We start from the raw sequence: 27,472 nt of genomic DNA, 5'->3' as shown, positions 1-27,472 counted from the left end.
TTATTTTTATTATTATTATCATCCTGTCTTACAGCTTTTATAAGATCTTACATGTGGAAGATGACATCTGAACATGACATCTGAACATAACATCTGAATGAACAAATGTTCCAAACTCCTGATCAAATGACATTTGCCTTTCTGACTTCTTCTTCACTACTTTTTAGCTTACGATTTTATTCTGATTTTAGAAATGCAGTAGCTTCTGAGCTATACAAATCACAAACTTAATCCTGTTTAGAGCTGGCATGACTCAAATGGAGAGCTGATGGCAGCAGAATCCAGGTCAAAGTTGTTTTCTTTGGGAATATGGTGCTTAATGTGACACAACGTGCATGTGAATTTCTTAAAGGTCTTAAGCAAACTTTAATATTTAAAAAGTATTTCCAGCTACGTTAAAACCATCAGCCTTTGATTGCCTTTGTTACAAATGTTAACAATGAGAGTGTTGAGTAGGGTACTTAACAGCATATACAGCCTATACAGAAGTATCCATGTTTCATGACAATCCATTTTCCTTGGTAAGGAATTTTGCAGTCCTTCATTTTGCATTATTATTGAGTGTGCTGCATTTTATCCTGGTGAAAATCATAAGTGCCTTGCAGTCCAGCACGCTCTAAAAGCAGAGGCCAGCCCCACCTCCATATATTTGGTGGGGTTTGTGTGTGGTGTGGTTGTTTTAATTGCATTTGTCTAGATAAGTATTAACAATTTTCTAAAATTATTTTTAGCTTTAGATCCGGCTAAAGATCCATGTTTAAAGATGAAATGTAGTCGCCATAAGGTCTGCGTTGCACAGGATCAACAAACTGCTGTTTGCATTAGTCACCGAAGGCTTACACACAGGTAAATACTTTAAAAGTTAATCTTACAGGCTTTTTTAAAGTCTTTGTGACTGACTGTAAACCATAAATACACTATAATTAGTTTAGTTATTTAACAACATAGGAGCAGAGTGGGAGTAGATTTTAGAAGTAATTATGTATGCAGATTTTGATTAGACTGTTTAATATTTGATTTTTTTGATAGGCTGGTAAACTAGAGGGTGTACATATTTAGACATTACAAGCTACCGATACAAATACTTTTAAGGAAATTCCTACTGTGCTAGTACCAAATGAGTAAAATGATTACGATAATATCTTGCTGCTGTATGTTACCTTGACCTCATCAGTTCTTATGTGAAACCAGAGAACTCAAAACTGCCTGTTAAAGTGTAGGTAATGGGCTGTTATATTATAAATTGGTGGGTTTTTTTCTTCTTCTAGACATTCCAGTTTTCTTTGCATTCTGGGACTGGTTGAATATAAAGAACAAAAGTACCATAAAGTATTCTGGAATCCAAATGTAGATGCTTTTTATTCTTACCTTCTTTTTAGAGAACAGTTCCAAATGCCCTATTTATATATCTTTTAGTGTGGCTTTATCTAGGGCAGAAAGTCAACATGCAAGAGCCTGAACCATACACTTAGTTAAGTAATGAGAGTGTGCTGAGGAAGTGACGTCAAGTTGCATTTTTGCCTTAGGCTTGTTCCTTTTATTTTTTTAATTTTTTTTCACTGCATTGTTGGAAATGGAGCATAGTAAAATGGCTAAACATCAATAACTTGATTGAAATAAGTGTGTGTTAAAAGTGCTTTCCTCAGTAGAGGCTGAAAAGGGGTAAGGACTATAATAGACTTTCTTGTTTGATGTAAGAGAATAATTTCAAGATTTTTAGAGAGCCAGTATAGTTCTTTCTGTGGATAGTAGAAGGAATGCTTTTCCAAGTGTTTAGATATGTTAAATACACCGATCTGTAGCTTTTCAAACCAGCAAGACAGTACATAATGAAAGGAAAAGTTTAAACTATTCTTTATCTGCAGCTGCAGTTAATGAACAAAAAAGCTACATTGTTTGTAGAGCAAAGTGTTTATATCCATCTTAGTGTAGAGCTAGACATAGTGGTTTGATCAAGTATAAGGTGCAAGAATTATTATCAAAGGTAGGTAGTTCAATTTGAACTCTATGTGAACTATCAGGGGAATATATCAGTGTAAACTGTACACAATTGTTTGAAATTTGTGAGTGCTATTACATATGTTACTGAAAACAGTGGAAAAAAAGACATCTCCAAGTTAAGTATACATGTAGCAGGTAAAGACTGAAAACTTTTTCTAGACTAGATGAAGCTGCATGCGATGGTTGAATTAATAAACGTATTGACATCTTCCTTCATACTAGTATTATTCCTCCCACAGTGCCTGACACTGTTTTGGAAAAGTAGTGTTTTAAGAGGCAAAACTTGTCTGAATATAATGCAGTCTCATAATGAAAAACTTCAGAATGTCAGTGCCTTGGTGATTGTAATAAGCACTGCAAGTCAAGTCTTGTACACTAGATGAAACAATTCTCTGCCTACATGTCCTGAGCCAGGACAGGGATTTTCCAAGCTTAAATCAACTTGTTCCCCCAGATTACTAGGTTCCAGGCAAAAATCAATTGCATTGTACTTTCTTTATAAAGAGTTTTTCTACATGCAGTCTCTGACCTTTCTGTGGTGTGGTGGGATAATAGTACGAATAGCATATTCACAAGCAATTGTGTCTGCTGGTCTCTTTACCATTAATAATTTCTTCAGCCCAAGATTTTATTCCATCACTAGTATCTGCAATTTGCGTACTGATTTTCAACAGAACCATCTGTTTTTCCAAATTCTGAAAGGATTAGTTCACTCATTTATAAATCTTGTTAAAAATTAAATGAGAAAGTTTATATTAAGAACTGTCAGTTTATATTATCTACCTTTATCCATTTCTGATATATCAGTTGTCTATATTCAATCTGTTGGGAATTAATCTTTACAAAATTTCGTCCCAGTGATTTTCCATTTCCACTTTATCTGTATGTGTCTGCGTGTTGTGGTCATCAAAAATTGGATAATTGGATTTTTTTTTTTTTTTTTAAGAAAGGTAATTTGGGATGTCTTCTGGAAAAACAGTTGAGACTTCTTTCATGGATTACTGGGAACTCTTCATAGAGAACTTCCCCATAGATTTCCATTTGGACATATTTGTCGTATGGATCAATAGACATTACAGAGATGATTCCAAAGGCTCTTGTACAGGAAAAGTAGTTTTAAGCATGTGAACTGATATAATGGCGGAGTATTCTCAACAGACAATCCGGGGAGACTCTACATACCTTGAAGATAAATGAGGGATTTATGGGCATTTTTGGGCTACCAGAGGGAAAGAAACATGCAATACAGTTCTAGCTGAATAGATTATGCTGTAGTGTCATCAAGTTGAAATTCTCAGGTTTACAGTTATATTCTCTATTATTAGAAGCAGTATTTCCAAGCAGCTCCGTTATCTTGTTCATAAATTTCTTTCTGAATCCTGTCACTCTTTGAGTGACGTAGCATAGACAGATGATAACTGTGACAGATGATAACTGTATCAAATGGAGAAATCACACTGGTAATTTGTTTTGTTGTTTTGTTAGACTTGCAGGAAAAAACCACTCGGGCATGGACATTCAGTTATTCTATTTTATCCCAGGTGTTCTTATGTGTACAGTACAATTTCTAAACTATTGTAGCCCTGTATGGATTACTGAGGGTACCTCAGTACCACACAATGAAGCGTGTGATCAGTGGATATCCCAGCCATGTGCAAGGCTGTTAGTGACAAGATATGATATGATCCAGCAGGGTTAATTAGTGTGACAGTACACTCTACTGATGTGATGACTCTCTATTAGTGTGGGGCTCTTAGCACAGTCCTCTTACTGTGTTGTGCTTGCATTTGTGTGGTTTCAAAACCAGCTGCTGCATCTAACTGTCCTTTTCATGATGTTGTGGGTCAGGGAAGCCTATAGTTTTGCTACTTTTTTTTCCCCATAGAGCAGAGATCATTGTTTCCCCTGAGTCTTGAGGTATTGCATACAAGGCTCCTTTTCTCTTCTGGGAGATTACCCGGATGGCAAGTCCTCTTCTAGGACGCTTCTGCATTGCCACAGCATTGTCATGCAAGAGCTTCCTGTTTGAACTGGCCTGGAAAGACTGAACGGTGTTTGACAAAATGGTGAAATAAGTAAATAATCATTGTAGATCATTGAGCTTAAGAGTAGTTTGAAATACTAGAGCTTTGGACAGTATTGGGGCATGGTTAGAGGTACCAGATTTTTTTTGGTAGCAGATAACTAGATTTGCATCTCTGCTGGCTATAACTGTGTTGGAAGCTGTGCTGTGCTCTTAGCTGTGTCCTATGAAAGAAAGAGGAAGTACTTTAAGAGAGGAAAATCTGCAGGGTTTTTATAAATTTTTATTTATCCAAATACTTTCACGTGAATCGCTGTGGGAAGGCAGTAGCTGTGTGCACTAGAATGCAAGATAAATAATTCAATGTCTGGTGTAAATTAGAAGAATCAACTTTGAAACGCTAGAGATAAATATTAACTTTTCCTTTTGCCTAAATGGTGTTTTACCATCTCTTTGTGCTTTCCAGTTTATCTTTATTGGTTAACTGATAGACTTTATAGGGGTAAAAAGCCCTATGAAGTGTCTGTACATGCAGTAATGAAATGCTTTGGAGTGTACTTCAGTTATAAATACAACTTGTAGAATATCTGAATACAGTATTGCCAATACTGGGATACAGTGATGTGACTGTTATGGCAACAAGCAGAATATTCATAATGCTAATAGAAATCAGTTTGCTTGGTTTAGTTTTCAGTCACTTTCAGGAGTTAAGTATTTGAATCTGCATTACTGAGAATCTCTGGGAACTGTGAGTTCACCCCTGTGAGCTTAGGGAAATGGAAAAAGTTAGGTGAATGTGAAGCTGGAAGAGAATTGGACAGAAAATAAGAAGGAATGAAGGAATGAGTCCAAGGAGGATGATTATAGGGGGTAATGGGTGTTTCAGAATACCTGCAATGGACTATGTGTTCTTTGTATATGCAGAACAGCAGGAGATAAAGGTGAATCCTTAAATCTTCAAATACTTTGAGCAAAAGAACTTGTGGTGATACCACAACATGTAGGAACTCATTAAGGCCATGGAAAGCTGGTAGCAAGCTAGGCTGAGAAAAGTTGAAGTTAGTCCAATAACGAGCTGACCCTGTTTATCAGGACCTGCATATAGTCTGTTAACTTAGATTTCTAACAGATTGTTATAATACAAAATGACACATTGTGTTAATTTGCTCTAAGAAAAGCATTCTGTGAATCATAGGCTACTAAGCAGTGTATATGTGAAGTTCTAAAGAAGTAGGTTTGCTGTAGGTAAAGAGGAAGACTCTGGAAAACTTGAAAAAATGGGGCAGCGTGTCAATGCAGCAGAGAATTCTCATGTAAGCATAACAGTAAACATGGGACAATGCCTGTGGTTTCAGTTGGATTACTTTTACTGGAATTCTTTTTTTGGTCCTACATGTTTGTCGAAACAAAACTATTTAAACATAATGCTTAGAGGTGGAAGAAGGGAGGCAGGGAGAGGCGAAGCATCTATCTGTTTAGAACGTTTGTCTTTGCTTTTATCTCAAGCCACCTACAGGAGGCAGTTTACAGCTGAGACTGTCAGTTGAGACTACAGTTCAGTTGAGACTCAGTGATTACACAGTCCATTCCAAGATTTGATTACTTACTGCAGGAAACTGATAGAGTGATGACTGAGTAACATTTAGAAATGTGTTTTGTGTATAAGCTCTGAAACAGAGTGTATCGCAGGACGGTTTTAGGTCTTTGATGTATTAGAACGTAGTGACTAACCTTGTACTTACTGACTGATCCTAGTGGAATCTGATAAAACAGTTTATGTTTCTTCTTCCTTAAGTAAAAGAAGTGTACTGCGTAAAATTGATTGGATGCATTAAATCAATCTTGCATCTATTAAATTATTCAATGCATTAAATGCATATGTAGCTTTTCTAGATAAATGTAGTTGTCTGTTTTATTAATTCCTCCATCAGACATTATGCTCCCTCCCTCATTGTGAAGGTTGTGCTGTGCTTTTTTTGTGTTTGTTTATGTAAAATATCCAGATCAGCACAACAGTTCCCTGCTATGGGAGAAATAGATTGTACTTGTCTCTGCCATACTGTACCTCTAAGATGGATTTGAAGTGTTTAGAGACTGACATTACTTGTGTAAGGATCTCAAACTTTCTTTTTCTGTTGCTGGATTTCTCACCCTCTCCAATCATTTACTCTTATGTTTCAGAGTAGGAAGCAATTCTGACACAATTCAGGTATTTCAGATCTAGTTTTTGGGTTGTTTTTGTTTTTTTTTTTTCTATGTATTAGGTATAGGAAATCTCTAGGAAACTATTTAAAAATAAGGGATCATTCCTTTTGTTGTAACACATCTTGGTTTATATTCTTTTTGTATTCTTTCTCTTTGCAGATTATGCTTTACAGTCATTTATACTGGATTTCTTTGGTTTTTTTTTAATTCGTTATGGTAGCAGCCTATACTTAAAGTACTTTAATAACAAGGGAAAGGTATTCATAACAGGAATAGAATTGCCTTGCCATAGAGGTATGCAGCTTTATGGATCTTCTTTATGAGTAACTGATTCCCAATAAATACGAATTAAGCAATAGATTCTGATGATAGTGGCAATTCTAAAAAAAAAAAAAAACCAACAAACCTGTTTTGTTAAAATAAAGGTTAAGTTGACTTAATCATGGTAAAAGCATTTTTGGTTACAGATCCTGATTTACCTGGAAAATGACAAGAATTCACTAGTCATGGAAAAGAGAGTCCTAACAAGTGAGCATTTGACTAGGTGAAAACAAAGAAACAGGCGGGTTTGAGAAGTGTGCAGATTGCAACTCCAAAATATGAAGGTGCATAGGAGGTTAGCAGTATAGAGGTCCTAATGATACAGAATTCACTCTTTTAAATATTAAGGAGAGTGATGGGTGCTGTCTGGCTAAAATGTTTCCTCTGCTGTTTCTTAAGAGTTCTGTGAAATGAAGTTAGATTTAGTGAGAATTGTCCCTTGCCCCATAGCTTATATGCTCTAGGACCTGAATATAAGACTTAACAAAAATTTTCTACTATTTCTCCCTGTGGGTGCAGTCTTCAATTTAATCCAGTTTTACTTATAAAATATATTAAAAGAGCATCAATTTATTTATAGACTCACAGAAGCTGATAGTGGTAAAACAGTTATCACTTAATCTAATTTACTAAGGTAGGGCGATTGGATAGTTGGATAGATTTTGTGCTAGCACTTAATCTTATTGCAGTTTCATTTAAATTTTTGATATAAATGGCATTTCCAAGTGCTGATTTGGTTCAAATCATTGGTCGTCTAGTTTATTATCTTGCCTTTGATTCCTGCCCTGTTTAAGTGTTTCTGAAGAATCTGGAAAAGTAGTCTAAATACTTTTTTTGTATGAACTGGATTATCAGAAGTTATTCCCTCAGTGTGTTCTGCCTTAGTATTGTAAGAGAAGGAAAATGTTCCATCTTGACTTTGAAGTGATGAGTTTTGGTCCTTTAAGCATGAGATAGGTTAACCTTTTCCTGTTATGGATGATGTGACAGAAGCCCAGAGTAAATTTCAGGTGTTGCAGAACTGTAACACTGATTCTACCCGGAGAGCAATCTGAAATGTCTTCTGTTTCCACACTGTGGTACTGTATGACTGAGATTGTCCTCAGGCATAAAAAGGAACCAATCTCAAGTTATGCCAGAGACCCATTTTGTAAGAAAAATGCACACGCATGCAAAGATAAATACATATACAAATATAAAAATAAATAAATATATATAAAAGTATATGTATTATTGTCATTTCAAATCATATGGACACATGTATCCTGGATTTCTGTAACATTGTACTTTGTAATTTGAGGTGTTTTCCTATTATTTAATTTTACAATAAGAGGATTTTCAATTTAGACTTGCTACCATTAGACTACCTACTAGCTAAACTTGCTTGATTTAAAAGAAAAAAGCAAAAGATGTAATTGCAAATCTGTAGTTGTATAAGGTAGTCTGAGCAGTTTTGAAAGCAAGTCTGTTAGAACTGATATAGAAAATGCTCTATTTGATTAGGATCAAGTAAAGCTTTGCTCTTATTCGATTAGAAAAAAAGGAAAAAGAAGGAACAGTACAGGTTTGTAGCTTTTCTGTATCTTTAGTTGCTGCAGCATTTTATTATTATTTCAGAAAGAGACTTCCAAAAAGTTGAGGCAAAACAAAGGGTTTGCTGTGGGCAGATTGTGTGAAAGTTGCAACCACCACTATTTAGGATGTCATCATTTCCCATTACAATGCTTCTGAAGAAGGCCAGCTGGTGCAGTTAAGTCTCTTATTGGAAATTTTAGTCTGATTCATTACTGTGATTTGCAGTTGTACACAGAAACACTTAATCATTCTTATGCTCCAAGCTCTATTGAATCTACTGAAGGCTTTCTGGTTCTTTGCATAATTGGTGCTGCCAGTCTGCCAGCTTGGCAGTGTTCCAAGCTTGTTGCATTATCTGTGTGTGTTTGCACAGGAAACGATGCTGTACGTAGGCTGAATTTACAGTAATTCTTTTGTAATAGGCTAATGAGCAACAGTACTTCATTCACAATACTAACATTATATAGCCTTGATTAGTCCAATTATTGTGTAACTATGCTATTGTGATCATACTTACACTCTACAAAGTACTGAAAAGGAAATTGGCTTAGCCTTAGCTTAATTGAACTCGTTGAGAAAATAATTTAGACTTTTATGGGCTTAAAAGAGAGGTGAAATTGTGAATATTTTGGTGATTTTTTTATGATATGCAGTTTATTAAAGGAAGAAGGCGAAGCTTCCCTTTTCCTAGCTGTTTTATTGCATTGGGAAGAAAAAAAAAAGGTGATTAAAACTATGCGTCATATGTTTTGCATATGTTGTGAGTGCCTATTCTTGATGTGCATTTGTTAAGCATTGGAACAAGCTGCCCAGGGAAGTGGTTGAGTCCCCATCCCTGGAGGTATTTAAAAGACGTCTAGATGAGATGCTCAGTGACATGGTTTAGTGGTGGACCTGCAGTGCTAGGGTAATGGTTGAACTTGATGGTTGGACAGCCTCTGGCCAAAGTTCTTCCACTGGCACAACCGAAAAAGAGGGAAGCTGACAATGCTGTGGAATGGGAACTTGTGCAGGTAAGATCCAGGAGGGGGAAGAAACCTCCCTCAGAGCCTGAGGTGCCCTTGAAGAACTGCTTCATGGCTCTGCAGAATGAAGAGGGGAAAAAAGGCTGAAATAGAGACCTCAGATCAGGGGAAGGTGGGCAGTTTGGCTCCCAAAATAACAAGCAGCTCATCCAAGAAATGGAGGACGATAATAGTAGTGGGAGACTCTGTTCTGAGGGACACTGAGGCACCTATTTGCCGGCTCAACCCACTGTCTAGAGAGTTTTGCTGCTTACCAAGGGCTAGGAGTAAAGATGTTACTACTGAGAGCCTGTGAAACCTGGTACATCCCAGAGGCTATTATCTGTTGCTACTGTTTCATGTGGGCACAAGTGTTGCAGCCAGAAGCAGCCTAAAAACCATCAAGAGGGACTACAGAGCCCTAGGAGAGGCAATGAAGGGCTCAGGTGCCCAGGTAGTAATTTCATCAATCTTCCCAGTCGAAGGCAAGGGGCTTGAAAGAGCCGACAGAATCAAGAAAATCAATGAATGGCTACAGGAGTGGTGCCACAGCCAAGATTTTGGCTACTTGGACCATGGGTCTCACTTTGAGAAACTTGATCTTGTGGGGGCCAGTGGGGCACATCTTTCAGAGAAAGGTGAAAACATATTTGGGCTAAGACTAGCCAATCTGGTTAGAAGGGCTTTAAACTAGATTTGTCAGAGGAAGGGATTTGCAGTCCATCCCGCTTTGAGGCCAGTGCTGGAAATAGATGCCCTGACTCCAGGAACGGATCGCAGGCCAGCAAGAGAGCACATGAAGTGTGCGATAATGGATTCCAGCTAGTAAGGATTTTAGCTGGTAAGTCGGATTCAAGAGGGGCCCCACTTAAATGCCTCTACGCAAATACACAGAGCATGAAGAACAAGAGGAGTTAGAGATTTGTGTGTGTCTACAAGATTATGATGTTATAGGCATCACGGAGACATAGAGGGATGGCTCCTGTGACTGGAGTGTAGGAACAAATGGATACAGGCTCTTTAGTAAAGACAGGCACTCCAGTCTTTCAGAAGGGCCTGAGTAACTACAGACTGAGCAGCCTCACCTCCATCCCTGGAAAAGTGATGGAACAACTTAATCCTCCATGCTGTCTCTGGACATATCAAGGATACGAGGGCCATTAGGAGCAGTCAGCATGGTTTTTCCAAGAGGTAATCATGTTTGACCAGTCTAATAGCCTTTTGTGAAGGCATAACCATGTGGATAGATGATGGCAATGCAGTGGATGTGGTTTATCTTGATTTCAGTAAAGCATTTGACACCGTCTCCCACAGCATCATTGTAGCTAGACTGAGGAAGTATTGTCTTGGTGATTAGGTAGTGAGGTGGATTGTGAACTGGTTGAAGGAAAGAAGTCAGAGAGTTGTGGTCAATGGGACAGAGTCTAGTGGGAGATGTGTATCTAATGGAGTCCCTCAGGGGTCAGTACTGGGACCAGTACTATTCAGTATATTCATTAACAACCTGGATGAGGGAACACGAGTGCACTGTCAGCAAGTTTGCAGATGACACAAAACTGGGAGGAGTGGCTGACACACCAGAAGGCTGTGCTGCCATTCAGTGAGACCTGGACAGGCTGGAAAGATGGGTGGGGAGAAATCGTATGAAATACAACAAGGGCAAGTGTAGAGCCTTGCACCTGGGAAAGAATAACCCCATGTACCAGTACAGGTTGGGGACTGACCTGCTGGAGAGTGGCATGGGGGAAAGAGACCTGGGGGTCCTGGTGGACAGCAGGATGACCATGAGCCAGCAACGTGCCAAGAAGGCCAATGGCATCCTAGGGTGTATTAGAAAGAGGGTAGCTAGTAGTTTGAGAAAGGTTCTCCTCCCCTTTTACTCTGCCATGGTGTGGCCACATCTGGAATATTGTGTCCAGTTCTGGGCCCCTCAGCACAAGAGAGACAGGGAACTGCTTGAGAGAGTCCAGCGCAGAGCCACAAAGATGGTGAAGGGAGTGGAACATCTCCCTTTTGAGGAGAGGCTGAAGGAGCTGGGTCTCTTTAGCTTGGAGAAGAGGAGGCTGAGGGGTGACCTCATAAATGTTTATAAATACGTAAAGGATGAGTGTTGGGAGGATGGAGCCAGACTCTTCTCAGGGATGCCTGATGACAGGACAAGGGGCAATGGGTACAAGCTGGAGCATAGGAGGTTCCACAAAAACATTAGGAAAAACTTCTTTACTGTGAGGGTGACAGAGCACTGGCACAGGCTACTCAGAGAGATTGTGGAGTCTCCTTCTCTTGAGACATTCAGAACACATCTAGACACGTTCCCGTGTGACCTACTGTAGCTGATCCTGCTTTGGCAGGGGGGTTGGACTAGATGATCTTTCGAGGTCCCTTCCAACCCCTGACATTCTGTGATTCTACGACAGTGGTTGAAGGCACACTCAGTTGTACGGCCTGAAAAACAGTCAGTTGGGATATTTCTGCTCCTAGAACACAGGAAAGAATTAGGAAATGCGATGTCTGATGTAGGAAAGCATTGTTCTTAGATTGTACAGTTTTTGACTAACCTTGGGGTATGTTAATGTGCAGTCCTAAAAAAATTATTTTTTGAGCTTTTGTTTTGTTGTTGTTTTAAAATGGTATTTTCTCTCATGGTATTCTAGGGAACGTACTACTTTAAAAGATTGACTTTTTGTTAAAAAAGTTAAGAATGATCAAGATGGTGCTTATGAACGATTTCTCTGTCCTTGATTATTGAGATTATATTCCATAGCAATTAAATTAATTGTGGACTATTATGTGAAGATTGAAATAAGAGTAAAATCTTTGAATATTTCTTTATCAGAAAAATTGTGCAAAAAGAATTCAGGAACAGTTTGATACCCTTACAAATACCACTCTGAAGTAAAGGTTGCTGGGTTTTTTTGTAGTGCTTTTAAGATTAACTGTCAGTATCAGTTTTCAGTGTACTTTGTTAGAATACATTAGCAATTGTAAAATAGCTGATGCAAACATTTGTAGTCAATTAGTGCTTAATTTCAAATTTGTTGATTTGTTGTGTGTTGTCTGGGGTTTTATCTTGTCTATCAGTGTTACTTTTTAAAATGCTTTTAAACAGTAGGTAATGGAACAGAATATGGAACTTTAGGAATAATGGAACTTCAGAGTGCTTTTATGTGAGGGGTTCTTTTACAGATTTTAAGATTTCACTTGAATCTGGGTCTGATTTTTGTTTCATGCTTTTATTACTAGGTAACATCAGTTCTAATGCATTTCATTTTATGTGAAGGTCTTGCTTCATAAGTTCTATTTGTAGACGCAGAATACATCTGTTGTTTTGCTTACATACCAGTTGTGAGAAAACTGTTTAAGTCTGTCAAATTGAGTAGGAGTAGTGTTCAGGGAATATAAAACATTCTGTTAATTTTCCATTTGTGTAAAACAATACATTTAAAGCTGCTGATTGTAGGAGCTGGAGATATTTGTCATCATAAAATATGTACATATATTGGTACTTCACAGTAAAATATATTACTGCTCTTGAAAATCAGATAATGTACTTGTGACAGTAAAGGCATGTCAGGAGTCGCTAAATGTTCATCTTTTACGTGGTCAGTTATGTCAGTTATATAAGGTGTTTTTGTGTCTATTTGGTAGACACAAACCCTTTTCATTTGTCCAGATTGTCCAAAGTAACTTTACTTTATAAAATGCAGGATTCTTCTACAAGAGAACAGTAATATGATACTTAGGGATATGGCTTCATCCATAGACTAACATAGATTGTATGTTGGATCCTTATTACCTAAAGAAAAAAAATAGCATTTATGTCATTATATAGTTTAATCTAGGTATTAGTAGTTCAGTTAAAGCGGGATTTAAAGCTTCCTGAATCTGTGAGAACCACTGCCTTAATTCAGGCAATATCTGTACAGTTCTTTCAGGGCTGCTTTGGATTTATCACACCTGTGCAGACTATTATCCACATGATGCAGGGATGCACTGTAGATTCTGTGTCTGGAATTCTCAAAACTGAGTGAGGAAAAGAAGAGGTTAGACCTGAGGAAGCCTGCAGTCATGCTAGCCATGGCTCCAGCATGCTCTGGTTCAGTTCCTTTGAGGGAGACTTCTTTCAGGTACAGACCTTCAGTGATATATTTGAACATCCAAGGGCAGGTGAATTTTGGTAATAAAATTTATGTTAGGATTTTATAGTAGAAGGTTCTTCTTTTTCATAGGTATGCAAAAGTGCACAGAATTCAGGATATATCATTTTATAGATTTACTGTTAGCTGAAGCTGCAGTTATAATAGAAATAAGCCAATACTTATCACAGAAACATTTCACCTGTAGACTCAGACTTGCAGTTCCTATACCTTAGAGAATATGCAGTAATAAACACTTAATTTTTTCACTGTGACTTAAGATTATTTAATTCCTTATGTTTTCAAGCCTGACTATGCATGGTGATGTCATTTATCTATTCTATTTTCTAATTATTATTCTTTTTACTTTAACTGTAGATTATTTTAATGCAAGCACTAAAGTAAAAACTGTTGTAAAATAGGGTCATAGAATCATAGCGTGTTAGGGGTTGGAAGGGATGTCTAAAGTTCATCTAGTCCAATGCCTCTGCCAAAGCAGGATGACCTAGGGCAATCCAGGCAGGTTTTGAAAGTCTCCAGAGAAGGAGACTCCACAACCTCCCTGGGCAGCCTGTGCCAGTGCTCTGTCACCCTCACAGGAAAGAAGTTTCTGCTCATGTTGAGGTGGAACTTCCTGTGTTCTAGCTTATACCCATTATTCCTTGTCGTATTACTGGGCACCACTGAAAAGAGACTGACCATTTGAGTCTTAGAAATAACATCTCTGGGAAAGATGTTTCACAGAGGAATGTACCTGAGTGGAATTTTTCTTGTCAGAGAGTTTCACATATGTAAAAATTTTAAATAGTTAACTTTGTTGTTATTCGGGGATTACTTAATTTCTTGATCGGCTGAAGATCTGGACGCAATATTTCTGAAAACATTTGCACATCTCGAAGAATGAATTTCCCTTAACTTTGTCTTCACTGCTTGCACATTCATTTCCACTTGATGTTTGAAGTACCAGGTTTGCATACTTGTGAAAGTTAATTTGAACTTTCAATCCCTAAATTCAGCAAAAGTCATGTTCTAAGCTTTTCCTGTTGAGGCTTTTTTTTAAAGAAAACCCCAAACATCATCATCTCTTTAAGCCCAAGCTCATTGATGCAAGGAAGAGGCAAATGAGAGGAAAGATTTCCTGAGAGGACATTTAAGCTGGGGAGTAGAGTGATAAACATACAACTACAGGAGACAGATATCCTGAGATGATGAATGATTTATTTTTCGACTTTGGGGTGTGCTACTGCAGTCTATAAAAGGTATGAATACACATCCAAGATTATCTGGTTCATAATTAAATCCATTGCTCTTAGATATCACAAAACAGCATGTTACAAAGAGGATGTGAGGGCTTTCTGTCCCCTTATTTATTATTACAGCCAAAGCTGGAGATCCATGTACTTTTGACCCTTCTACCCATAAAATTCTCATTGTACGGAACCAAGAGTAGCAACATGTGTAGCGTGACTTCAGCCTCGTATCTCTCAGATATGAGGCTTCTGGAAAACTGAATTTCCTTTCATATTCTAGAAGTATATTGATATCCTATAACAATTTAATTTAGAGTACAAATGCTGGAGGTTTTTTACCTACGCTACAGGACTTTTGTTATGTTCTAATTCACTTCTATCTTGAAATTTTAAAATTGGTAATATATATGTTGGAGCTAATATTGTCTATATATTCTACTGAGAAGCAAGTGCAAAATGCCATTATGCAGCACTTGGAAAGGTAGACATATGCAGTAGTTACAAAAGAAAAAAAATAGATATGTAATGAGTGGTAAAGAGAATAGTCTGTAAATATTAAGAAATCTTTTTATGAGTGAAGTATCACATTTTAATTGTGTTACTAGCCCTCTTATCTCTGGCCAGCTTGATAAATGACACATAGCAGAAACATGGCAGGGCTGTTAAAAATATGATTAAAGGCTTAGAGAAACTTCTGGATGAAAAGACATTGAAAATTGGGCACTTACTTAGATGAAAGCTAGCTTAGTAAGAAAGACTATGACAGGATTTTATTTCCGGAAACATTTTTCAGTTAATTTCATTTACCCTCTCTTAATGAGGGAACAAGAAGAGTATCTGTTTAATTTTGACATGACACTGTTGCCCCAGAACTTTTGGTCAGCATTATGGTGAAAAGGAAGCTTTAGAAATTTGTGTGGAGAGCTAGTGCAGTCCTTTAAGCTAGCATACATGTAAGGCAACTCGTCTTCTGATGTGGGAAACCTCTTGGCTGTAGAGGTGTAAGTTTTGCCTGTGGTCACTTTCCTGTTAGGGTTTTAGTGTGGCTACTGTCTAAAAAGCAGTGCTCTATTAGATCGGCATCCTATACTAATCCAAGTATATACCACACTTTTTTTTCTTACCAAAAGTATTTAGATAAAGATAGCAGTTGTTTGTTTATATTTGAATGTATAAAGACTGTAATAAAAATAAAATTGTGCTACACTATGAACTACAGAGGGAAAAATACCACTGGAAAATGTAGCACTGTGTACTCTCAGGCTTTTTAAAAGCAAAAAAATCGTGCTTTGTGCAACCAAGTTCTTTCTGAAGCAAATTATGAAATGTCTTTTGTGCCCCATAGTGGTGCAGAAAATCATAGAATCATAGAATGGCCTACACTGGAAGGGACCTTAGAGATCATCTAGTCCAACCTCCCTGTTTTGGACAGGGACGCCACCTCTCGACTAGACCAGGGAACACATGGGGACCGAGCGGGAATCGAACCCGCGACCTCGGTGTTGGTCCTTGTCAGCACCGCGCTCAACCCACTGAGCTAACCGGCCCCCTAAATATATTTCTATTTATGTAATCTCTCAGTAATGACTTTTTTCATTGTCCCATGTAACCACAGTGTTTTCGTCATTCCTACTACCTTGCAATTTTGGGACTCTAAAGCTGGAATTGTAGTTGGTCATTTAAAGCAAAATATTCGGAAACATGTTCAACTCTGAGGCTGAGTGGTGAACTTGTTGTTTTGCAGGGTCATGACTTTGGAGATGAAATTAGGCAGCTAAATTAAGATAAATGCTGTGATTTGATATGCAGAATACCAGGGGTGCCCAGCTGGGGCACCAGCAAGGGCCCTAGTTCTATGAAGATGCAGTCCCTCTTGCAGCAACTGAGCAGAGCAAAAGCTGAAGCCTGAAGTATCTTATTTTTCAGTTTTTCTGAACAGTTTGTTTTTTGTTTTTTTTTTTAAAACAAAAAATATTTAGGGAATTTTCCAGATTCTGCATGATGAGAATGAAGGAGTAAGAAGTTTAAATGAAACACTAAAAGCTGAACCACACAATTCTCTTGCTGTTAAGATTGTAAAATATTTATTATTTCTCTTTTACCTTTTATAGCATGTTTTTTTTTTCTTAGGATTTGACCTCTTGACATTTTTATTGTAGGTTTTTTTACTGTTCTCTCTTCAAATAACTCCTCCCTGGTTTTATGTACTACTTTGTTCTTTCACAGTGCTTCATGCCTGCAAACCTGAAATAAGCCTTGGTGAGAGATGTTTTATGAGGCCTTGAATAGACAAGAGGGAGATTATGTATTATCCTGAAGTTATCGTTTTATGGAACTGACATTAGAATAATTAATGAAGGAAGAAAGAAGAAGGAAGAGGCTGTACTGAGGATGCTTATGTACATTAATAGAAAAAAAAATCAAATTAAAATAGGAACCTTACCAACTTTCTTAATGACAGAAGAACAATCTAGGTTTTTGGTCACCAACTTATTTTGTGGAATAAAGTTGGTTTTTTTAAAGACATAATGTGGAATATAATCCCAACATACGTAGAAGAGAGCTTCTATTATGCTAGACTAAGTAATGTGAGACAAAATTACGGTAATTAGTAAAATATTTTTTCACATTCTTTTTGGATTATTTGTTTCTCTTTTGTATTCTGGCACAGATATTTCATGGTGGATATCTCTGGTTTATATTAAATTTTCATCTTTATTTTATCTCTTATTTATATGTATATATATGTATGTATATATATAGCAGCCAAGAAGACTTCACATTTTAATGTATTTGATTTTTCACCTCAAACAATAGCGCAGATAATACTTTGTTTTAAAAATAGCTTTATTTATAGATGCCAGTGAAAATAGGAAGGTTTTTTTTATACTGGTTGGATTTTGATTGTTTGGTGGATGTTTTGTTTTTTTAATGCAACAGTATCCCTATCTATCTCTGTTGGTCTAATATATCTATGATAAAAACAGGTTAATGAGTAAAATAAACTGAATTAATTTAAATTGGAACTTCTTCAGGCAGTAAAATTCCACACTTACAGTCTATAGAAGGTGCTAAATTGTTTCCTAGCTATGAAGGGAACAATGTCAAGCAAAAGAAAAGAAGGAAAAAAAAAGGAAAATCGTGACTTTTTTAATGTAAAAGATTATCAGCAGAATAATCTAGTACAATCCAGCAGATGATCCTCCATGAGTAGTCTGAGCACCAATTTTTGCTCAACTATCATCTTGCTATATACTTGTTGCTGTATATTTTTTTCTGAGCAGACCTCTGCATCTCTTTGTCAGCTACATCATCCCATTTTCTGATGTTATCAGACACCATTCATCAATTCACAAGATAGACTGACAGAAAAGATAATACCAAGCTGAAAGCCTTTCTGTCTCTCCTGTTTGTTTTTCTCTTCTTTCCCACCCTTGGGGTGCGAGAAGAGACGTGCTGATAGACTCTCTTCTGTCCATCTGAAGAGCACTTGGAAGACTATGGTACAGTAAGTTGGCAATTGACTGAATGATCTGAAGGAATTCCATTTTTCATAGAAAAACCATACCTGTTAACCAGTGCCAAAAGACAGAAGTTTGCTTTTGTTAGATGCTGATACACAGACATACATCATTCTCTTAAAAACACATGAGCTGTAAAGTAGTAATGTAGTGTTCTAATATCTGATTAACAGCATTGTCTAAAAACATCAGAGGGCTTGTCACAAGTGAGTTAATGTAATCACAACAGTACAACCAGTTCAAGCTAATACTGCTTCATTTTTAATTTAAATACTGTATAGAGATTATTTGTAATCCTGAGAACCATTGCATAGGACAATTTTCTGTCCACGTGTGTCCTATGCCATAGAATCTGTAACTACAGGCATGATATTGTGATGTTTTTGAAATTATTTTAGTAAGAGAATGTTTTATCTGTAAAGGGCAAATAATGCTAACACTAGAATTATCAAGACAGTTGGCCTATTTCGAGCCTTACTGCTCCTCACTGTCAGACAGCAGGTAGTGTATAAAGAGGCTTGATTTTGTCTGTTACGTGATTTTCTTGTTTAGTAGAATTATTCTATTCTTCATTTAAACCAGTATGTGTCCAGTTCAATGTTTAAAACAGGTATATGGGGTAGTTGGAATTCTATTACCTGTAACATAGCAGATTAATGTTAAAAAAACTCTACCATTTTTACTGTTTAAACAAAACAAGTGTGGCACTTTTGGAGGTGGGGAGATATATACATTAGAACTGGGAGGCTTGAGAAGTTGACCTGCCAAGTGGTTGGAGCAGCATCAGCCACATAGAGGAACACCCAGATGGATGGAGTTAAGTACTGTGAAATGAAAGCCAAAGAATGAGGGGGTGGGAAGAGAAATAATGATGTTCACTGTAAAGCAGTGATACAGAGCAAAGACCATTTATTAAAATAGATGGCTGCAAGGTTGTGTGCCATAAAGAGACTCTGAAAGAACCCGGATTCATTTACGCAAATAAGGAATACTCAGATCTCTAAACATGAATGCTTTGGATGTATTCTTTGTAAAAGTGGCTCATTACTCCTCAAAAGTGTAATGAGGAACTTGGAATGGCTTAATGCAATCTGGAGAGGCAGATACTTCCTCATGCCTCTCCCTGAATTTTACAATTTTGGCTCAAAATAGTTCTGTGATACATACAACATCATCAGGGAGTATGCTACGAAGCTTGAAATTCACTACTGTATGTGGTATTAGAAAACAATTTTATCTAAATTTTGCCCTCTGAAGAATGGATTATTCTCTTCTCTCAGCTGGTATGAGAAAAGATGTGATGATAGTAGAAGTGTCATCAATATAAATAAGGTGGAAAAGAAGTAGTGTATGCAATAGAAATTTCTCTAAAATTCAGAGCTATGAGACTTGAGCAAGATGCTGATTATAGGATACTTCTAGAAGTTATATTGTCATACACTTTTTCTGTTGAAGTGCTAAAACTAAAGCTGGTACAATTAAAATATGAAAATGCATCAATACAGTAAAACATTCAAAGATAAGTAGTGCAGCAAATAAGTTTGCAAGTTGCACAACTATATGCTTCATTTTTCTTTATGGAGGAGGGGGAGAAAACGACAACTGAGGATTTTTTTGGTAGGTTCTGGCAAGGGACCAGAAAAAGAAAGCTTGTACAAGCTGCATCTGTTAATATCAAGCATACTGTATTTGATTTGTTTTCCCTTGTAGTCTCATTTTTTCAATTAAACCTGGGATGTGATGGGTAAGACTCAACTTTTACTTTGTTTGTTATAAGTTGGTGACTTATAATTTAGGTATGTGAATAGAGATGATGTACTGATAACTGCCAAAATTATCATGAGCTGTGCACTGGGGAATCAAAACCAGGGAACTCAGGTGGATTTGCAACATATGTGCATCTGTGCGTGTATAACTTGATATATATTAATATATATTTTGATATAAATGTATCAGGCTGTGAAGATAAAGAGACATGCTAAGGCACAGTAACAAAACAACACATTTAAAAATGTTGAAAAACTATTTAAACAAACTTGTACTGTGGCATTAGATCTGAAATGATGTCAAATACATAATTGGAATGAGTTAGGGCTTTGTTAGTGCTAGTAAAAATCTATAGTAATAATTTTAAGAGTTGTTACACTAATGCAATCACGTTGTAGTACTGGAGTATCTGGATGTTTTAGAGCTCTTCCTTGAGAGAAAACAATTGTGCTTTTTTTTTTTTTTTAATCCTTTTTTTGTCCCCTGGTGAAGAATGTGAGGAATCATGGGACTGGCATAATCACCTTGTTACATTCTGAACAGTGCTTAGAGTGCTACAGACAGTGTGGAGTTGGTTATTACCTTTAAGATTGCTAGGCAGTGGGAGAATGTAGTACTCAGCCTCCAGCCCTGGATGAAAAAGTGTGGTTTAGGAGACGTGCAAATGTTGTGCTTTCTACTCTTCCATGCTTTACAGTCAGTACACAGCATGGGAGTAATGTTAATGTATGGAGCAGGAAATAGGCTGCATCCTGAAGGTGTTTGGAATGTAACGTCCCAAGGTGCTTTGAGCAATCTTGCAGCCTCTGTGGTGCATATATATAGATATGACCAGAAGAATCTTGAAATAGGTATAGAGCAGTTGTAATACCTCTAGCTATTCTGTTGGAACTGCTCCTACAATACTGTGTCATTTGAATACCCATAATTCATGAAAAATATTGGGAGTTAGAGAGTATTCAGGAAAGAGCCACAAGAATAGCTGAAAATGTACCTTATAATGAAGCACAACAGTATTTGTCTGCAATGGAAAGAGGAAGAAGGCTGTGGAGTTACTCTTTGAATACTTACTTTGAGAGAGAATTTTTTTGACAGGTTCCTCAAAGTAGAAAAGACATGTTAATATTTCACAGAGCAATCCAAATTAGAAAGTCTAAGTGTACCTTTTCTAACTTCATAACATACAAGTTTGCTAAGGTGTTATGTGAAGCCCATTATTTTTATAAAGGAAGTGATGATAGTAGAAATGGTATCAATTTGGACATGAAATAAATAGTCTTCTACCTTGTTTTTTCCCCTGTGCTTGCTTAGAATAGGACGTGTTGCCAGACGTCAAGGAGTTTTTATACATGATATGAAACATGTATACATTAGTTATGAATTCTAAAACAAATATTACCGTATGATTGTCCAGCTGGCAATTTACTCTGTATTCAGTTTAAGCTTTCTCTATGATTGGTATATATACTTGTAGTTCCAATGCCATATGGACAGCACATCTTGAGTATAACAAATTCAAAGAAATATATTTGTACCAGCTTATGTAGATTTTGCTGAGTAAGATATAGGATTTGTTTTGGGGTTATGTTTTTTACTTTGTTTTTTTTTTTTAATAGAACTGAACACCACTGCAAATGACCCTAAGCCCTCCTGAAAAGTCTTGCAGATAGAAAAAGCTTAAAAACTAATGTCTATGACCATAATGAAGTTTTTCTGGAAAGAACCTTGTAAAATGGAAGTCAAGATCATAAAAATGTTTATGAAGGCCTCTTTCTTTACAATCAGATGTGCTCATTTATTTATATATTGTATTTAGCTGTTTACATCTGATTTAAATTGATGATGGTGATATCTCAAGTCTGAATATGTTTGAGAAGTGTTCAAGTGTGCTTTGAAGCTTACAGTAAATTCATGATGACAAGATGTACCATACAGGAGGATGGTCAGCCAGACTCCTTGAATGTGGTCAGCAGGCTTCTTGTGATGATATGTTGCTGTGATTTATTTGATTACAATTAACTTTTTTTTTCATTGAGAGCTAGGCTTTTTCCCTTGAGTGCGGTGGTGATTTTTACATCACTGGTACTGCCGATGTTCTTTTCACAACAAACTTTTCTACTAAAAATAAATTTGGTAACAGACAGGAATTTTGCAGCAATGTTGGTCGGATTGTAAGCCTCTGTTGTTAAGTCTTCCTTAAGAAAGGGTAAAAAATTGAAGAAAATAATTTCAATTCATTTAGTAAGTACAGAAATAGTCAAGTTCAAAAATAAGAACTGATTATTCAGTCTTATATGCGAAAAGTCTATTGACCAATGTTTTTGAAAGTGAACATGTAAATAGGCTCTTGCAAAAAACTGCAGAGAGATTTTTAAACATACAATTTGGAAATGAGCGGGGTGGCAAATTAGTTACTCAATATAAATAATATGAAGACAGTTTTATCTGAGTTCTGTGTAAATGGAAAATATATGTAAATGTTCCCTGCCAGCAGCCTTTTTTCTTACAAGTGCTTCTGTGTGGGAAGAGTCATCACAGGACCGAGACAGTATTGGTAGATACATTTCACATTCATGACAAACAGTGAGCGTACAGAGGTTATCAGTGTTATTCAAAATAACAAAAGATGATCTTAGGAGAGACTTTGCTGTGTCATTTGTCTGCCTTGGAATCAGAACATCGTAGGAAAGTATGAGTAACCATTCTGACACATAGTGACAGTATTTCTGAACTATATGTTTGCTCATTTTAAGTCAAAAAATAAAAAAAAATCTAACAAGGGAAGTATCATTATAATTTAAATGATAATACATGTTCATATAGTTTCAAAATAATTAAAATATCTTTATCAGTAACTTCACTGTTCTTTCCCTGACTGATTTTATTTACTTTATAGTGCTACAGACATGTCTTTCGAAACATTGCATTAGAGAGAGAAAAAAAATCAGCTCTTGAGTGACAGTTTGTTTTGCATACTGAGTATACACATAGCTTTGATTATAGTAAACTAATGCACAAGAGGCTATGTTTTGTGAAGTTTCTAAAAACAGTAATCCTTGAAAACTTCTAACAGTAGTAGTTTTGCTACTATCATATGAATTATTTGTAACTATTTTTGGCCTCAGCTTTGCTGTATCATTTTATGATGTATTTTGTCAGAAATTGTCATTTGCTGTGGTAATCTATCTCTGTTAAACCCAGCAGATGTTTATCATGATTGCTAAACTAGGCGTCAACCCAGACCATTGTGTTCTTTTAGTTTTGTTCTGAACAGAACTAATAATGTGGGATAAGTAAGTAACTGTGATTGCCTTCTGCATCGATGTACAAGATATCTGAAAGAGAGAAAGAAATTGCTTCAAACTATGTGGATATTGCAGTATCTGAATTCACAGCCCATGTATTTTTAGCATTTTGTATTCCTGCAGTTTGTTGTCAATGCCATGAGATTTCTCGAAATTTTCTTGCCTTAGCTCTTTTGCCTCCATCTGCCCTTGGGAACTTGACAAAGAAGTAATTTTTGCCATGAAAAGGGACAAAACAGAAGTGAAAGCCCCTGTTTATAGATGCAATCTATAGGAATTGCCGTTGAGTATGGATAGATACGTGCACTGGGTCCTAGGAGGTTTCTGTGTGTCTGCTGTCCAGCTCTCTCTTTCTACATACATGGACCTTTCTTCAGTGGACCTTGAAAGAAAAAGTGAAAGATAAGAGTGTGGGACATGCTGATTCAAATTAGCTGGTGGTATTTCTTGTGTTGTGAGGAAAGCAGTTTGGTCTGTAGAAGAAACAGGGTTCTGATAGTAATGCTGTAACTTACAAAGACAGAAACTTGATAAATTGTTGCAGTCATTGAAAGCATATAATAATAATGGAATAATAGGGGTAATTTTCCTGGTCATCTATTTTTCAGTGAGCTCTTTCTTTGACTGATACTATGGACTGTTTGATTTTGGATGTAGTAAAGCTAATACAGACTAATATAATGTTCTTTTGAAAACAGCTTTTTCTTTCTCAAAAAACATAATGCTTAAGCAAATTCAAAGTAAAAAAACTAAACAGAAAACCAACCCAGTGCACCCTTCTTCCCCAAAAGCATGAGCATTAGGGATTTTGCTGTGATACCTGTTGGCTAATGCAAATACACTGATTGTTTTCATTGAGAGTTCTATGTTATTCTATGATCCAACTTCTAAGGCTAGTACTGCTGAATTAGCCCAGAAGACTTTTGTAATCTTTAGAAATCATTGCCTTGTTGCTATAGAAACATAGCAGCCTGACTGTAGTTGTGGTACGTGAAGCCTAATGCATTAGTCTGAAACTGTCACCCCCTGGAAGTCAATAGAAGTTTTCTTTTTGAATTCAGCAGGACCAGGATTTTATCTCCAGTCTTTAAATCCTAACCTAAACACAACTGATAAAAATGAAAAATGTTGTATCTTTCCTTTGCTTAATGAGAATTCAATTAATTGTGATAATTCACATTGTACTGAATAAGTTACAAGATGTGTGGGGTTTTGTATTTGATGATGTCAGCTTTGAAGGATATAGGAAATTAGCTTGTCTACCAGAATATGTTTTTGAACTCTCTTAACGTTGCATATATCTATTAAGTAGTATCTTTGCTAAGTAATGATTGTGATCCTTCTGAATTTTTCAGCATGGCCTCTAGATGGCACAGTGATTTGGATGTCCTATACATTCACGTAATATCAAATACATGCTTATGTGGAAAATAGCCTCTAGAGAAATGGGTGGAGAGAAGAAAATCTGGTGTTTTATACTGTCTTGTTGAACAAAAAAAATACTAGTGTAACAAAAATGCCAACATTAAAGAGCTAAAAATGTATGAGACATTAATCAGTACGTAGTTTAACTGTCTGTTAGAGGTAGTGGATTTTTTATATCTTACAGATGAATTCCTCATGTCTCCTGTTGGAGGCTGCATATGTTGAAGAGCCTAATCAGACTTCCTGTGATGAGTGAATTGCTCTGCCATGTGCAAATGTCTGCTTCATCTAAGTTTTTCTTTCCCCATGTTCTTTACTTCTGAACCTATAGTTATAATTTTCCCTCTTTGGACCACTTTGTTCAAGCAGTTTTTATAGTGCACAAAGGCTCTGTAAGCAGGATACGTGCTAAATGAAAGTAAAAAATTATTTATTGTCTAATAAATACAACATACAGCTAGGACTAATCTGCTGTCAGGCTAAATGTGAACATACTCTCCGCCTCTTGCAAGATACCCACTGAGTCCTTGCTGGCCAGGCAGTTCAGTCAAGTATAACAGGTACTGACTTCCATTGCTCTTTGAAATGGGTTGATCCTCAATGTTGTTTAAACTGAGGATCAGTTTTAAACTTCTGAATCTGTGTATGTTTTTATAACTTCACATACTTGTGACTTGTTTGCCCTCCCACCCCGACTGACGTCTCAACAATATGAGTTCTGTCTGCAGTTTTACCTTTCTTATGTTGCATGGTTCCACTGTACATAATTTCTCACAAGCTCTTTCTCAAAATTTAGTAGTTTCCTTGGAAGTTTGATCTAACATTTTCCAGCCATGCCGTATCAAAACGTCAGTCCTTAGAAGGAAAGCTAGGCAGTTAGCTGTGAGTATACTCCATGAAATATGTGGCATTCTTCCTTATTCTGATAAACTGTAGATACTGACACAATGATGGAATGTGCTTTGGTGTTCCACTGACCTGCACATCTAACCTGCATCTAGTCCAACCCCCTGCAGTGAGCAGGGACATCTTCAGCAAGTTGTTCGGAGCCCCATCAAGCCTGACCGTGAATGTTTCCAGGAACGGGGCTTCTGTCACCTCTCTGGACAAGGTGTCCCAGTGTTTCACCACCTTCATTGTAAAGAACTTCTTCCTTATATCCAGTCTAAATCTACTCTCTTTTAATTTAAAGCAATTACCCCTTGTCCTGTTGCAAATGGCCCCACTAAAAAAGTTCACAATAGTCCAACAAAACTCCCTGGGCTCTGTTTTCCTCTGACCTGATTATTCACTAAGTAGTTCAGTATGTATTCTGAAGCATTAAAAATAATATTGGAGGATGTAATTTTGATATTGGAGAATATAATTTTGATCTCATGCAGATTTAAAAAATTCAACTTTTTTGGTGTTGAAATATTGTAATAACTATAGCACTGATGTTCTATGGGAAGGTGCCGTCTTGTTTCTCATCTTCAACAATACTTTATAAAAGTTCATACCGAAAAAAGCTTATATTCCAAGTATGAAGTGTTAAAAATCGTAAATACTAATTTTTTAATAGTCTCATAATTGAGATACTATGTGTGCTCATGTGCCTCACTTGTTTTTATTCATGTAACATTATGTATCTGCTAGTTTAAACACAGAATGAAATAGGTTTATTACAGATATTCCTATTAGTCAACATCTATCTTTAGAAAAGTTTGAGTGCAGTAGTGTCTGTGACAGAAGGTAAAAGCTGTGATAATGCATGAATGCTTTTGACATCTCCGGTATTTACCAAGCAAACTTCAGATACGTGTTATGTGACAATTTCTAGTTAACTATATAGGAAAAGGATGGAATTCTGTCAGATCATTTCATAGGAATCCAGTAGATATATCCATAAATGATTCTAGACTTCAATGAGAATTATATTTCTGACTTTACAATACATACAAATGCTTGTATTAGATAACGATAGACAGATGATGCTCTCTAGAACTAGGACTCCAGAGTCCTGTCTCTGGAATCTGAGGGCTCAGCTGAAGGAGAAGTGAACAATGTGCTCATTTTTGCGATCTAGTTTTTACTAATTTTCCTAGGGTTCTTAGAAATAGTGACATCTGGGAAGAGAAATTTTATTTATAGAGAGAGGAGAGAAAGATTCCGGTGCGGTTACTTGCTATCTCTTTCAGTACAACCATCTTTTTGATACTTTAATAAGTCTGTATTCTGTCACTATCTCTAGGCAATATTTGAACATCCTTTTTATGTCTTTGATCTGTAACTAAACCGAAAGTTTTTAATCAGCACTTTTTAAGGAATAACTGCAGCTGTGAGCGGGGTGTCTGAGATATTGAGCTCCAGAAACCTACTATTTTTAAAGAATATTTGGAACCTTTTCTACAGAGGTCAGCTTTTCCTTCAGATTTCAGTAGAGTTCTCTTACCTGGTAAAAACATCTCTGGTTACTTGTTTCTTAAGTCTGTCTCTAACCTAGGTTTTCTTTCCCTTTACTTGCACATTATCTGCCAATTACTTACTCTAAGTCTCCTTTTTTCCCCATTGTCATTTAGGTAACTTGATTTTCTTTATAATTTTTGTGTATTTGTGTGTCTTCTAGAGTTGTGGCCAATTATATAGCAGTTCTGATCAGAAAACAATAACATGTGATGATTTTGATTCAAGCTTTTTTTAATGCTCTTCCTTCTTTGTAAGTTATATTTTAATTGTGTTAGAAAAATGTGTGGTAATCAGTGCCTGTGTAAAGTACAAATGCAGTAATTTGACAGGTCCTAAGAAAAACTTCAGTCTACTTTGTGCTGATGACCATTGAAAAACATAAAAAAATCATACAGTACTGATATCTCTAATAGGCACTTTTTATACTGTAACATCTTAAGTTTTCACCAACCCCCTCTCCTGGTGATATACATAGTAATTTTTGAGAAATTACT

At 36.6% G+C, this 27,472-nt stretch overlaps 1 protein-coding gene across 1 annotated transcript in view; it reads left to right on the top strand.

The window, feature by feature from the left end:
* Positions 1 to 731: 731 nt before the first annotated feature.
* LOC104273321 (testican-3-like) overlaps positions 732 to 27,472 on the top strand; it is a gene marked incomplete at both ends in the record, with an annotated part of 50,409 nt that continues 23,668 nt past the window's right edge. Inside the window, one exon of the mRNA XM_009868627.1 lies at positions 732 to 846. Coding sequence (XP_009866929.1) covers positions 732 to 846 — 115 coding nt within the window. The remainder of the gene's footprint in view (positions 847 to 27,472) is intronic.

This window comes from Apaloderma vittatum, unplaced genomic scaffold (genome assembly GCF_000703405.1).
Source record: "Apaloderma vittatum isolate BGI_N311 unplaced genomic scaffold, ASM70340v1 scaffold2264, whole genome shotgun sequence".
In the NCBI taxonomy this organism is placed as follows: Eukaryota; Metazoa; Chordata; class Aves; order Trogoniformes; family Trogonidae; genus Apaloderma; species Apaloderma vittatum.
This window is presented reverse-complemented; position numbering and strand designations above follow the sequence as displayed.